The 14038-nt window shown below is 44.7% G+C and overlaps 1 protein-coding gene across 4 annotated transcripts in view; it reads right to left on the bottom strand.

The window, feature by feature from the left end:
- RTTN (rotatin) overlaps nucleotides 1–13264 on the bottom strand; it is a 107938-nt gene extending 94674 nt beyond the window's left edge. For 3 of the 4 annotated variants that reach the window (XM_012103282.3, XM_042239585.1, XM_042239586.2), the window contains exons 1-8: nucleotides 13194–13264; nucleotides 12681–12868; nucleotides 11667–11844; nucleotides 9699–9788; nucleotides 7576–7669; nucleotides 6320–6434; nucleotides 5220–5370; nucleotides 1125–1290 (exon numbers count right to left, since the gene is read on the bottom strand). In XM_012103282.3, coding sequence (XP_011958672.2) covers nucleotides 1125–1290; nucleotides 5220–5370; nucleotides 6320–6434; nucleotides 7576–7669; nucleotides 9699–9788; nucleotides 11667–11844; nucleotides 12681–12868; nucleotides 13194–13224 — 1013 coding nt within the window. In that variant the 5' untranslated portion in view covers nucleotides 13225–13264. The remainder of the gene's footprint in view (nucleotides 1–1124; nucleotides 1291–5219; nucleotides 5371–6319; nucleotides 6435–7575; nucleotides 7670–9698; nucleotides 9789–11666; nucleotides 11845–12680; nucleotides 12869–13193) is intronic. The other variant, XM_004020402.5, reaches the window with a different exon arrangement.
- Nucleotides 13265–14038: the final 774 nt, after the last annotated feature.

The raw sequence follows: 14038 nt of genomic DNA, 5'->3' as shown, positions 1-14038 counted from the left end.
GCTGGGCTTCTCTCTAACTCTGAAAGGGGCTGGAAGGAAGTTCACTTAGGAGTGAAAATTTAAAGCACGCAGCACACTACTTACAGCTCAGAGAACGAGCTGAGGAGGAAAACCACGCTGACCAACAGCAGCCGCGCTTTCAGCAGAGGAGCCATCTCGGACCGCACTGCCCAGCCCCTGTGCAGTGCAAACTGGGGTTGGCCCCCAGCCCTCCCAGCCTCAGGTTTGTCTATAAAATGATGATAATAATCATTCCAATCATAGCACAGGACTCCTATGAGGACACCACAGGAGACAAAGCACGTGAAGCCCTTGAGGTAACACCAAGAACACAGCAAGCGTGAGTCGGTGTTAGCCTGGAGCGGCCACACTAGTCATGTCAGGAGAAAAGAATCAGGCCGACACACAAGTGTTGGTCTCAGGGAGCATTCAGTGTAACGAATCTAAGGAAGAGCCTAAGAGGTTTTTAAGATGCTTATAGCCTAAGGATGAGGTAACACACAAACACGGTGCCAGTTCCTTTAAGGAAACGATGTGCAAAAATCTTCTTTGTACAAACAAATAAATAAAACACCATAAACACCATGAACTCTGCACCTTGAAGGGGACTTTGTTTTAATTCTCCAATCATTCCCTTAAACAGTAAACACCAATACATTTAAATTACAATTAAATGAAACCCAGAAGTGGGTTTCATTAAAATGTTATCAAGATGTATCCAACATTTAAAAACTATGCTCTTAAACTAGATCACAGTCCATTTGTGGCTGCTACAAACAATTCAGTGGGTAAGAATCACCATTTTCTTGACAAAATAGAAATGAACAAATAATGCAATTCACTCTGTAATATGCAAAATCACAGAATAGTTCTGTGAACATTTTGTTTTGGTGTACGGACACAGGGACACACACACACACACATACTCAGGGTATATGTCTGTGCTTTGAGTGCTGGGTTGCAGTATAATACTTATTTCTTACTGGAGGTCATGGTCAAAGTATGAAAGCCACTGGTTAACACAAGACCAACATCTGAGTTAACGCTTCAAAAGATAAGACAGAGGAAAAAGGCGATCTCCCTCTAGCACTGACACGCGCTCGAGCTCCCTCGGCCCCGGTCACCTGGAGGACACGGCGTCCCAGTCCTGGCCATCCCCCCGCGGCCGCTGACCCGTGCGCCCCACCACGGAGGGCCGCGGGCTGCTGCTTCCGGGAGACGGGTTCTGGGAATGCGGAGCCGCCCTGGCGTCAGGACAGTAAGACAGGGAAGAGTTCTGGGACACGGCATCTGAGGGAGAAAAAATAAAATTACTCCCTGGTACAGACAAATGACTGATTATGAGCTTTTTGTCATTAAAAAAAATGGAAATAGTAGAAATGCTTCTCTGAGGGAAAAGTGAAGGTCAACCTTTTCGGCAGTGCTCCCTTAGCACGTGAGGTTCATATGAAACTGACCTGATTACACAGAACCTTCTAGCCAGCACCGTTCACCTACAACATCAGAAACCAAACCATCTACTCTCCTGCTTAAAGCCCTCTTAGAGACCATACCTCAAACCATGTGCAAAAATGAGCTCAAAATGAATTAACAACCAAAATATGAGTTAAAACCATAAAGCTCTTTAGCAGAAAACATAGGGGTGAATCCTCATGACCTTGGATTTATAACGAATTTTTAGATAATACAGGGAAAATACAAACAAACAAAGAAAACAGAGATAAACTGGACTTTATCAAAACTTTAAACTTGTATGCATCAAAGGACATTATCAACAAAGGAACAACCTACAGAATGGGAGAAAAATATCTGCAAGTCAAACACCTGCTAAGGATTTAATATCCAGGATATATAAATAACTCCCAAAACTCACAACAAAAAAAGTCAAATATCCCAACTTAAAAATGAGCAAAAAACTGTGATGGACATTTCTCTAAAAATCTATGGCCAATAAGCACACGAAAAGTCACTAGAGAACCCCTAGTCATTAATTAACAGCCATTAGGGAATCAAAACCACAATGAGATACCACCTCACTCCTAGTAGGATGACTATGATTAAAAAGAAAAAACTGTCAGAGAGGCTGTGGAAACTGGACGCCTCATACACTATTGGTGGGAATGTAAAATTGTACAGCCACTGTGGAAAATATTTTGGTGGTTCTTCAGAAAGCTAAGGGCTTCCCAGGTGGCTCAGCAGTAAAGAATCTGCCTGCTAATGCAGGAGACAGATTTGATCCCTGGGTCGAAGATCCCCTGGAGAAGGGAATGGCTACCCACTCCAGTACACTTGCCTGGAAAATCCCATGAACAGAGGAGCCTGGCTGGCTACAGTCCATAGGGTCGCAAAGACTAGGACATGACTAAGCATGCACACACACAGAGAGACAAACAGAAGTAGCACAAGACTCAGTATGTCTCTTCTTGGGTATACACCCGAAAGAACTGAATGCAAGGACTTGAACAGATATGCCAATGTTCACGAGAGCATCACTCAATAGTCAGAAGCTGGGAACAACCCTCACATCCATCCACAGATGAATGAATAAATAAAACGTGGTGTGTACATACAATAAAATATTATTCGGCCATAAAAGTGAATAAAGTTCTGACATCTGCTACAACATAGATGAACCTTGAAAACACTAAACTAAATGAAATCAGCCAGAAAAATATTGTATGATCCCATTTAAATGAAGAACCTAGCCAGAAAATAGATTAGAGACTAGCAGGGGCTGCAGACGGAAGGAGAAATGGGGGTTCTGCTGTGCTCACAGAGTCTCCGTTCAGGATGAAGAGAAAGGTCTGGAAACACAGGATGGTGATGAGGGCACAGCAGCATGAATGCAGTGAACGCACCAAACTGCATGTTTATAATGGCATAGTTTATGCTATGTGTATTTTACCGTAATTTTTTTGAAAGAATTAGGTAAAACAAAGACATCTGCAGAGGGAGGAACAATAACAACTCTCCAAGAGCCTCTCACTGCACTTCAAAGAAAATACAAAGTCATACCAAGAGCTGCAAATCCCAATACCCGCTGCCCCAGGCCACCTCCCGCCTTCCCCTCCTGCACCCCCACCTAGTTAACCACCTCACTCACTCCAGCCTGACTTCTGCTCCTCAAGCAGGTCGCCCTTGTGCCTGAGGCCTCTGCTGCTGCTGCTAAGTTGCTTCAGTCGTGTCCAACTATGTCTGACCCCACAGACAGCAGCCCACCAGGCTCCTCCGTTCCTGGGATTCTCCAGGCAAGAACACTGGAGTGGGTTGCCATTTCCTTCTCCAATGCGTGAAAGTGAAAAGTAAAAGTGAAGTCACTCAGTCATGTCTGACTCTTAGTGACCCCATGGACTGCAGCCTACCAGGCTCCTCCACCCGTGGGATTTTCCAGGGAAGAGTACTGGAGTAGGTTGCCGAGGCCTCTGGCCTCCCTGAATTCTCCTCCTGCAGCCCCTCAAATGGAGGTTCCTACTCACTGTCAGGCCACCTCCTCCTGGAGGCCCTCCCTGACCATCCTACCCAGGTGACCCGTCTCCCGGGTCACGTTCTGTCACAGCACCCTTCCTATCCCCTTCAGGCACGACCTACCTGAACACTCCTGTGTTTGCGGCCTGTACCAGCCTTCCACAGCATAAGCTCCGACAGGTGGCACCACACTTGCCCTGTTCAGTGCTTCGCCTCTAGAGCTGTGGCCCCCAACCTTTCTGGCACCAGGAGCCGGTTTCATGGGAGACAGTTTTTCCAGGGACGGGAGGCCACAGGTGGATGGATGGTTTCAGGATGATTCAAGCACAGTGCACATACTGTGTGCTTCACTTCTAACATACTGCCGCCGCTGATCTGACAAGAGGTGCCGCCACCCCTGATCTGACGAGAGGTACCCCCGCCCACAAGCACTGGTTGGCACAGAATCGGTGATAAACATTTATTTACTAGATGAGTAAGTCTTCTGATTTATCTACTACTTTAACCAACCAAATTGCACTTAACTCTTTCTCTGATGAAATATGGGGTACCCACAAGCTCTCAAGAATGTTACTGAGGAAACTCCAGGTCCCCTGAAGTCCATAATAAAGCTGATATAAAGCATAAGTATTCAAGTAGCACAGGATCAGTGATGCTCTCAACAAAACAGGTCTTAACTATGAGCATGACAAGTCACTGTAATTAAACATTCAACTTTCAATGGATACTGCGTAAGAACACAGAAACCCTGAACTGAAGTGCGGGTGTGACAAGGCCAGCCCAGAGTACTCCTGGTGGCCATTAGGTGGTGCTCTTTCCCTGAGGAGTCTGGCACTGCTACCATATTAACCACCTATACCACAAGTTGCATTAAAATAGTTTCCATAAAATACAGACAGGTATTTTTCAAACCGAACAATTTCTTAACACAACGTATAACTTGCTAAAATGCCCAAAGCCCTACGTGATCAGCTGGACTTACAATCCCAGTCCTTAGTTCCTATCGCCACTGCACGCATGGGAGAAACACATCGTACAGAAGTCTCATATCAAAAAAGAGGACGCGGGGACTTCCCTGGCCACCCAGGAATCGCCTGGCAATGCAGGGACGCAGGTTCCCTCCCTGGAACAATGAAGATCCCACATGCCGGGGTGAAACTAAGCCAGTGTGCTCCGAGAACCCAGCCCGCGAGCCACAGTGAGAGCGTCCACATGCTGCGACAAAAGATCCCAAGGTCCCACATGATGAGGAAGACCCGCGTGCTACAACTACAACGAGACACAGCCAAACAAACAGAAATACAGCTACGACCAGACACAGCCAAACAGACAGAGAGAAATACAGCTACAACCAGACACAGCCAAACAGAAATACAGCTACAACCAGACACAGCCAAACAGAAATACAGCTACAACCAGACACAGCCAAACAGACAGAGAGAAATACAGCTACAACCAGACACAGCCAAACAACAAACACAAATACAGCTACGACCAGACACAGCCAAACAAACAAATTTTTTAAACAAAGTTAATGAGTTCATTCTGTTTAAAGAAAAAAAAGGGGATGGGCTCATGAGTTCTTCCGTCATTAATACACTGTTTTCAAAGATTGATTTGATAAACACTCAGGATGGGGCATTTCCGCTGTGAACATGTACACACACAGTAAGCCTGACAGTAAGTACAATGGGGAGTTCTTGGAAGAATCTACAAACACCACCAGTGCACAGGGAATAAACAAACAGAAATACCTTGTTTATTAGAGAAGAAACTTGGATCTCTGTGGAAATTGAGTCTGTTTCTTAAACACGTGCATAGCTGCTGCAGGCAGGACACTGACTGTAATGCCAGACGATGCTTCCCGTCTCCTCCAAAGGCCAGTTTCAACAGAGATAAAAGGCTCTGAAATGAAGAGTGAGGAAAACGACCATGGGAACAAAGTGCTCAACTGCAAAGACAGACGCAAAGCTTACTCAAGGTTAAATGGACAATCAAAGAAATCACAATAAGGTGCCAAACATTTATAAGAAAGCAGCGGCAGAAACGGGTAAAAATGACAGCGTACTGCTGGAAGACCGGTTGAAGAACTAATTTAAAAGGAACAGTCAGCGTTTCTCATTTCTGAACTGTTAGTTGAGTACCTATCCCGAAGAACACAGGAAAAAAGTCAACATTCGAGACATTGTTACAGAGTATTTTTTTTTTTAAGTACAGCAAGGCTTTTTCATATCAAACAGCCAAATCATTTGGCATGTTTTGCTGATTAACAGCTGTTCCTCTGCTATCACTTGGAGCTGGGACAGCATGTATTCACAGCCGCCACTCACAGCACCCATCTCAGCCTGGTAACTGCAGAGCAAGGGTGCCGGGCCTGACCGGACGCTGTGGACAGGCTGCAGCCCAGCGCAGGCTCCAGCATCTCTGCTGCACATGTGTGTGGCAGGCTGCAGCCTGGCGCCTAGAAGGCAGCCACACTGCTCACCTCTGCCGTCCCCACAGCAGCCGGCACTGCATGTTCGAACCCACACGCTCAGAGTGAGTCTCACTGATCAGACTGGTCACGGCCACCCAACGTCAGTGCCCCACGTCTGTCCTCCCCATCAAGTGACCCATCAATGGTGAGGCCAAGGTGGCCAAACTGGACTGAGTGTGCCAAATGAGACCATTGCCCACCAGGAGAACAACCTCTGTCCAAGTAAGTTAGAGAATAATGGGTCTGAAAAGTCTGGTAGTTCATTACCTAAATATGAGAGTGTACATCTGCCTCCCAAGGACTCCTACTTTGCACAATGTGTTTCACTGCAAAAAGTCCCCTATTTCAAAATCTAAAATAATTACAGAGGAAACGCACCTGAACAATTTTTGGCCTTTGAAGGAATATCTCAGCAGGAAAATCTTGCATGATAACATCTTTCAATAGTTCACAGGAGTTCCAGATTACAGTGTGGTTACTACTTCTTAAAGAGCTACAAAATATACAAAATACAGTCTTTATTTTTAAAAAATGTTTATCCATGCCAGATTCTATGGAACCAGGCGGCATAATGACCCTATCAGAACCCTTCAGGTCTCGGCTGACACATCGTCCCCTGGGAAACCTTCCCAGCTCTCCTCCCTAACCAATGAGCAAGCCTGGGCGAGGTGTTCTTTCACGTGCCCAGAATTTGTGCTGCAGTTACTGCCTGTTGACTTTGCAGGCCCCTGGGCCCTCCTCAAGAGCAGGGACATCACAGTGCCCACCGCTGTGTGCCCAGGGACCATCACAATGCCATGAAATGAGGTCAATGAAATCTGCTAAATGAATTAGGAAATAAAACAGAGGAAATCATAGTAGATTCAGAATTAAATTCTAGGCATTAGATTCCTTACTGCTCTTCCCTACCCAACGCAGAACTGACAGATCAATGCCACCCAGGCCCAACCCCAGCTGCATGCAACCTCTTCAGCATGTTTTTCCAAAAAAATTCACTGCAGGCCTAGAACAGCCATCATCAGAAGTCACTTAATAGCATCCCCCTATTTGGTCCAAACTCTAGACATTGATCTTTATTTTTCAGACTCTCACCAAAACAAGGCAGACAACACATTTGGTGTGACATTCATTGAAATTAAGTTTTAGCAAAAAGTGAAACTAGACACTCTCCAAACTTCTAGATATCATCTATTTTGAGGATTAATGACCAAATAAAATCCATTACATAAGATCAGATCAGAGGTCTCCAACCTTCCCCTAACAGAGTCCATGTTTTGAAATATACTGTCTACTAAAAAGACTGCATTTATGTTTAATTGCTCCATTTTTAGACACCAAGGGCCTAAGCAATGGCCAGCTAATCTGGTTGATAAGAGATGACTCATGTCACCAAAGCATGCACAGGATTCCAAGCACATAAAAGAAACTTGATGTGAAGCCTGATTAAAGGCAAAGGGGAATTTTTTGGCTTTTTGAAATACTGAAAATCATTCATATATTCCCATTACTACCAACCACAGCCACTTTTAGAGTCTTTTTTTTTTTTCCTGATGAAAATGTATAGTAATAACTCTCAGACTTCATGGCTACAAATACCAGAAGCCAAAACACCTGCCATACATCGGGCACAGTACCTTTCGTTGGACGAGAGAACATGTCTGTCAGCTGCAGTCAGGGGGAGCCAGGGGAAAGTAGAAAACTTCAAACACTTCGCAGTCCGATTTGCTGCTAACGGAAGAGCAAAACATAAGGCAGCGAAGGAGGCAACGTGGACAGATTTGCAATGTTCCGAGGAACGCTTTGCCTTCAAAACAAGTCCCCAAATAAAGTTACAGCTCACAGTTCCCTGAAGTATGTCAAAAAGATCAGCTGCAAATTTGTCTCCTCAAAGAAAAAATAACATCTCTTTTCACAATTTAAACACAATTCTTATTATTTTTAGAAACCAATATTGAACGACATTTACAGCAGCAACTATTTATTCTATCAAGTGGCTACCCAGAACAGAGACCTTAAACAAAAAAGAAACTGGTATTTGGCGATCTCTAACTGTAGAAATTAAAAATGATATAAATGTAATCATACACTGTATTTAGTAAGTCAAGTTCAAATATCATAAATAGGGTTCGATATTTTAACAGTTACTCTTTGAGGATGACTTGAAGACCATAAGGTTAAAGATCAAATATCAGTGCTCAAACAAAATTAAAAGAAATCCAAGAAACCGAATGCAATTTTATACTACCCTCCTTCAAATTATTTTTAAACAGATCTTCTCGTGTACAACTTAAGGTGGCAACACAGAAGCCCTTCCAAATGGCAAATAGTCTTTCTGCCACATGCTTTAAAAAGAGCATGGGATTGCTAAATTCAGGTAATGATATTATTAAATTCCCAAACACAGCACAGTTGCTTCTTTCAAAACTGTTAACATAAAAGCAGGGCTTACCGTCTAAGAGAAAAGCAAGAGTTGGGAAGGACATAAAGATGCGTCTAAAAGAATCCACACCATCAAATCCACAAACTACAACTCACACAAAAATGCGTCACTGTCTCAGTCTTCCTGGATGCTTTCAACAGCTTCACTCAAATACCCCCCCTTCCCAGCCCTGGAGACACTCCCTTCCGATGTCTCCGGTTATCACTACATTAAGCCTCTCAGCCACAAACACAAAGAACTACCATATCAAACCTAAGCTCCCAAGAAATCTAACACAACTTTTACAGAAAGGAAAGGCCAAGTATTTTAACAGCTGAGCAAGTCTTCTGTTCCCTCTTACGCTGTACTCAATCTGAGAATTTCTACAAAATCTTTTCTGTAACAGAGGGCTTCCAAACTGAATTGCTCTGAATACCTGATGTCCATAGAAATATCACCGGAAACAGCCCTTTCATTTCAACTTCACAGGCAATAAAATATAAAGTTCACGCTCACTTAACCATGCCCTAACTGTGTCATCTACTACAAAGATTTTATCCTTTTCTAAGTCCAAAGGTCCTCACTAGTAAAATGGGGTTATTAAGAGTATCAATCTGGGACTCCATGAAGATTCACTCATTCATTCAAAAAATACATACTGAACACCTAGTGCATTTCCAGCATTGTTCCCCACACCCACACCAGACGAAGCGGTTCTTGTGGCTGCCATTAAGCTTACAACAAGGGAGACAAACAAGACGTAAATAAACACAGAGTTTAATAAACACATGTAAGAAGAAAACCAAAGACAGAGAAAAAGTGACCCTGGCTGGAGTCGTCAGGAAGGCCTCTTTGAGGAGGTGGCACGTGAGCAGAGGTCAGACACAGGAAGCCCTGGATGAGGTTCCCGGGAGAGGCTCTAAACCAGAACTCGCAGGTCAACCGATGTGGGGATAACGACAGAGGGAAAAACAAACGTGATCCAGAGTCTTTGGCTTGTGTCAGTGGATGGACAGTCCTGCTGGGTGAGCTGGAGAATTCACAAGGTGACGTGAATTCTCATGAGGTGACAGGGCACAGCTCAGCTCCTAACAGAGACTCCCCGCTCAACAAGCTCCAAGGACCTCGGCACCATTACCACACCCACAGGGCAGCTCAAAGGCAGTAAGAACAATTAAGTTGGACCCTTTAGACTATCCTAATCTAATTAGAGGAAATAAACAGTTTGGTGCTGAAACATTTAAGTCTGACCACAACATGTCTTCAGAACAATGAGGAAAAGTATATTATGTTCCAATTTCCGAGGTCAACAGTATCTACTTCACCACAGACACTCACCCACAGGTCGTGAAGGTATTTCTGTCTGCTGCAAAGTACTTTTCTCTTGAGGAAAATATCCTGTTACGATTTCAGGTTGATGCAGCAAATCTGAAAAGAAAATATATATATTATTAACGCATTACTTGCTGAAAGAAAAACTTGCTCTTTTCATATGTTAATGGTTTAAGTTTCTGGATCATTTTAAAAACTAAAAAAAATGCAGTTATGTTTCTCTGAATAATCTGTCCTCCTAAAGAGGGAAAAAATGTGACTGCTGAGTCAATTTCAAACTCAGGGAGTTTCTTCTTTTACTGTTAAGTAATTGCAATTATTTCTTAGAATGAAAACATGCACAATATACATAAAGAATTCGCTGCAAGGATTAATTCAAGGACTGTTCACCTCTGCTTCTTAGTCCATCTCTCTCCTCTTTTACGCCACATAGTTCCCCATCACTTCAATTTTCCATTCACGTTTTTAAGAAAAAAGTTGCCAAGGCAAGATTCAGGCACTACCTTTCAGTAACTCTGACTATCCCCTATCATACATGACCGCATATTCAGCACTTCAATTGTAATGAGACTGAGAATGAAGAAAAGGCTAAAACTCAATTTTGTAATTTTCCATTTGCAATTTTCATGCCAGTGGTCCTCAGACTGATACAGATAACTATAAATTAGCCCACGACCACTCCTCTAACATTACCTGCAGGAACTACGTTGAAAATTCATGATATAAGATTATCCTTTCTTTGTTATGCCTTACAAAGAAATTCTAAAATACACTGTTAAAAATCACAATCACACAAGAATTCAGTAAATGGCAGCTGCTATTGTTATTTCCTGTTGTGAGCGGGCCCAAGGGTCACAGCAGGGACAGCAGAGCACTGCATAGAGAAACATCAAGTCTAACAGATTAAATGAGCAAAAACACACTTGTTTATACTTCTACTTCAATTTCATACTCAAGAGTATGAAAATCTTATACTTTTCACAAATTTCAGGAGCATTTGCTTTTCTTCACATCAATTTAAATGCTTTCCATGAGCAAGGAACTACTGGACATCAAATAGGAGTTCTGGGCTTAATAGACGCTGGGCTCTATGCTAAGTACTGTCTCACTTAACCCTCACAAAAATCTTGTAAGATGTTCTCGTTTATTGTACCTATTTCTAGAAGGGAAAACAAAGCCTAGAGGGACTGAGGCCCTTAGCCAAGACCACACAGCTAGTGGCAGACCTGGGACATAAATCTAGTCTCTTTGACTCTGATTTTAGCAGGTATACTAAATGTGTAGCTCATTTTGATTGTATCCCATAACAAAATCATGAGTATCACTATGAAGAACACAGTTCCAAAATGAAAGTATAAAACATTTAAAACAATGCCTGGCACTTAGTAATGAGTGCTCAATGAATATTTCTTATCGTTTAAAAAACAATCCGTCAAAGTAGTCTCACATAAAGAAAGTTACTTGCATCTTTTTATGCCCCTCAACCAAAAAGGCAAAATTACACAACTGTCCTCCTGTCTATAATGTTGGTGGTGTTAGTTGCTCAGTCGGGTCTGACTCTTTGCGACCCCATGGACTGTAGCCCGCCAGGCTCCTCTGTCCATGGGATTCTCCAGGCAAGAATACTGGAGTGGGTTGCCATTTCCTTCTCCAGAGGATCTTCCAACCCAGAGATTGAACCTGGGTCTCCTGCACTGCATGCAGATTCTTTACCATATGACCTACACGCAAGTCCCTGTATAATGTTAGAGGAGGAGAGTTATGGTCAAATTCATATAAATTAACACAAGAAAAGTAAGTTGTAACAGAGGAGCCTGGTGTGCTATAGTCCGTGGGGTCACAAAGAGTCGGACATGACTGAGCAACTACCACCACCACCACCAAGGTCCCTTTCCTTAGAATTAACCATTAGAAGCAATATATTAACAGAATGATTGATTAATTGACTTCATCAGTTTGATTTCAGAGAGTTACCAGTTTGACTGGTCTGGTAAGATGAAGTATATGTTTCAGGAACTTCTGAAGGAAGACTAAAAAGTCCATCCAGAATGCCATCAATTTCCGCCTGCAGATTCGGCTCCACATTAGGGCGAAGTTTAGATAAGAATTCGACTGCACCAAGATCAACCAAATGCTGCACTGCTGGAGGATACTGCAATCAGAAAAGGAGAATCTTGAGAAAACCTACGAATATCAAAACCTCTAGAGTTTATGCTACAGCAAGTAAAACATGAAACTATTTTTGGTATATCAGATGTTCCCTTTTTAAAACATAAAACTTGCAATGATGTACATGACACACAGATTCATACAGACATATATGAAATATTCGGTCAAACTGACGAGAGAAAAGCCCAGACAATGAATATTAGAAATGCACATTATCAAACCCTACTTTTATTTATTAAACTGATTACTTCTCTCCACTGACACTGACCCTATCCTTTCCTACCTCCAACCACTCACAGGATGCCAAAGTAATAAGTACCCCCTACAACTGCACATGATTTATAGTTTGGAAACCTTAAACTAGCACTGAGCTATTCGACCCTGACAACTAACTACTCTCAAGACAGAAAAATAATCTGAAAACCAGGTATGAGAAACAAAACAGAACAACATGTGTGCTGTCTACCATCGGGATCTGTAACATCATCTTTCATGTGTTCTTTTATACAAAAGTACCTCTAATTTTTAACATGTAAACAACAGACCATAAGGGAAAACAGCATGACAAATAGTAACCTCCCAAGATGATGCCAAAATAAGGGGGACATCCCTGAACTCAGAAACCGTGTTAACTTCAGAGCATATGAGACCCTGGGAGGGTCAACATCACACATAAGAGGAAAGGAGGAAAATTATATACCCTGACGAATTAAAATTCAACATATCCAGTTGTGATTCTTTTTTTAAAATTAATAATTTTCAACAGAAACTCCAACTAAGCGACTACGGAACACTTGCTTATTTCGAAGGGATGCTAACCTTAACCAGTCTGCTCAGCAGACCCAGGACCTCGTCCTTCATTGGGACGGACGGGAAATTGAACCATTCCAGCAAGTGGAGAAACAGCAGCCTGTGCGAAGCCAGGTCCGCGCCGCAAACCAAGCTGTGCTCGAGCTTGCAGAGAATACTCCTGAGCGCGCGCTCCCGGATCTCGGCCAGGGGGTGACCTGTCAAAGCAGCACAGCACACGTCTGTTTCCCGACCCCGAGAGCCGCCCGCCAAGGATCCCCCCCAACGCTTTCCCTATCCAGGCCAGGGGCGGGAGCCGGCTGAAGAGGCAAAGGAACAAGCCGGTTCCGTCTACACGCGCAGGCCGTGACGCGAACGCCCGGGTATCTACACCGAGTCCGACGTGGGTCCCCGGGGGGCTGCCCGGCCGCCACGGGAAGTCGTCGCCGCGGTGGCCCGGCCTCCGTGAACGTGGCCCGGCCATCCTCGGCGAGCGGCCGCCTCAGCCGGGCGGCCCGGGCGCGGGGGGACGCGGACGGTTACCGAGCTTCCGGATGAGCCCGGTCAGGACCATCTCGTCTCTTCTCCACTCGCTCGGCCGCCGCCGGAGAATTAAACCGCCGCGCCACCGCGTCCGGCCACAATTACCGTCCCCCCGAGAAACACTGCCGCTCCGAAGGCGGGTTCTGCACCGTGGGCACGAAAGACCCAACGAGTGAGAGGTATACTCCGTGAGCTCTCCGCGGCCCCCGCACTGCCAGGAGAGCGTATACGGTCTCCACGGTTACGTATGCAGTTCTCAGACGGTGGTCTCCATCATAAGCACTGGACAGAGAGGGGACAAGCGGGGAGAGAACGGGCTTCGTGCTGTGCATCTCGGGAGTTGTAGTCTTCGCACTGTAGTGCCCCTTCCCGGAATTCCGGGCCCGCCCCCGCGCCCGCCTGTCTGAGGTTCCGGAATGCCCGCGGTTCCGGCCTGCCCGCGCGGGCTGCGGCGCGGGTTCTGCAGAAACTCAACCCCGCCCTGCGTCCTGCCTCCGCAAGGGCTGGCTCAGCACCCTGCCAGTCTGAATTATCACCTCCCAGAGAAGTCCAGCTCCCTTACCATTCAGAATGCAGGCTCGTGTTAGGATTACCCACCCCTACTTGCCTCCCTCCCGTGACTAATCGACCCAACGTCTTTAGCTGTAGGATGTAACACATCCAGGTGGATGTAACCCGTCAAGTCGTGGTTCAGAGTAAACAAGTGGTAAAAGGCGTGAGTGCGGCGGAGGGGAAGTGCATAGGAGAGAAGGGGGCTGTAGAAAGAAAAGGACTGAGGAGGGGGTGGAATTCTTTCTGAATGCCACTGAGGTTGACTGCTGCACTTCGATCTCAACAGGAAAGAA

Source organism: Ovis aries, chromosome 23 (genome assembly GCF_016772045.2).
Source record: "Ovis aries strain OAR_USU_Benz2616 breed Rambouillet chromosome 23, ARS-UI_Ramb_v3.0, whole genome shotgun sequence".
Taxonomy (NCBI): domain Eukaryota; kingdom Metazoa; phylum Chordata; class Mammalia; order Artiodactyla; family Bovidae; genus Ovis; species Ovis aries.
Note: the sequence above shows the minus strand (reverse complement) of the source record. Positions and strands in the feature narration are given on the sequence as shown.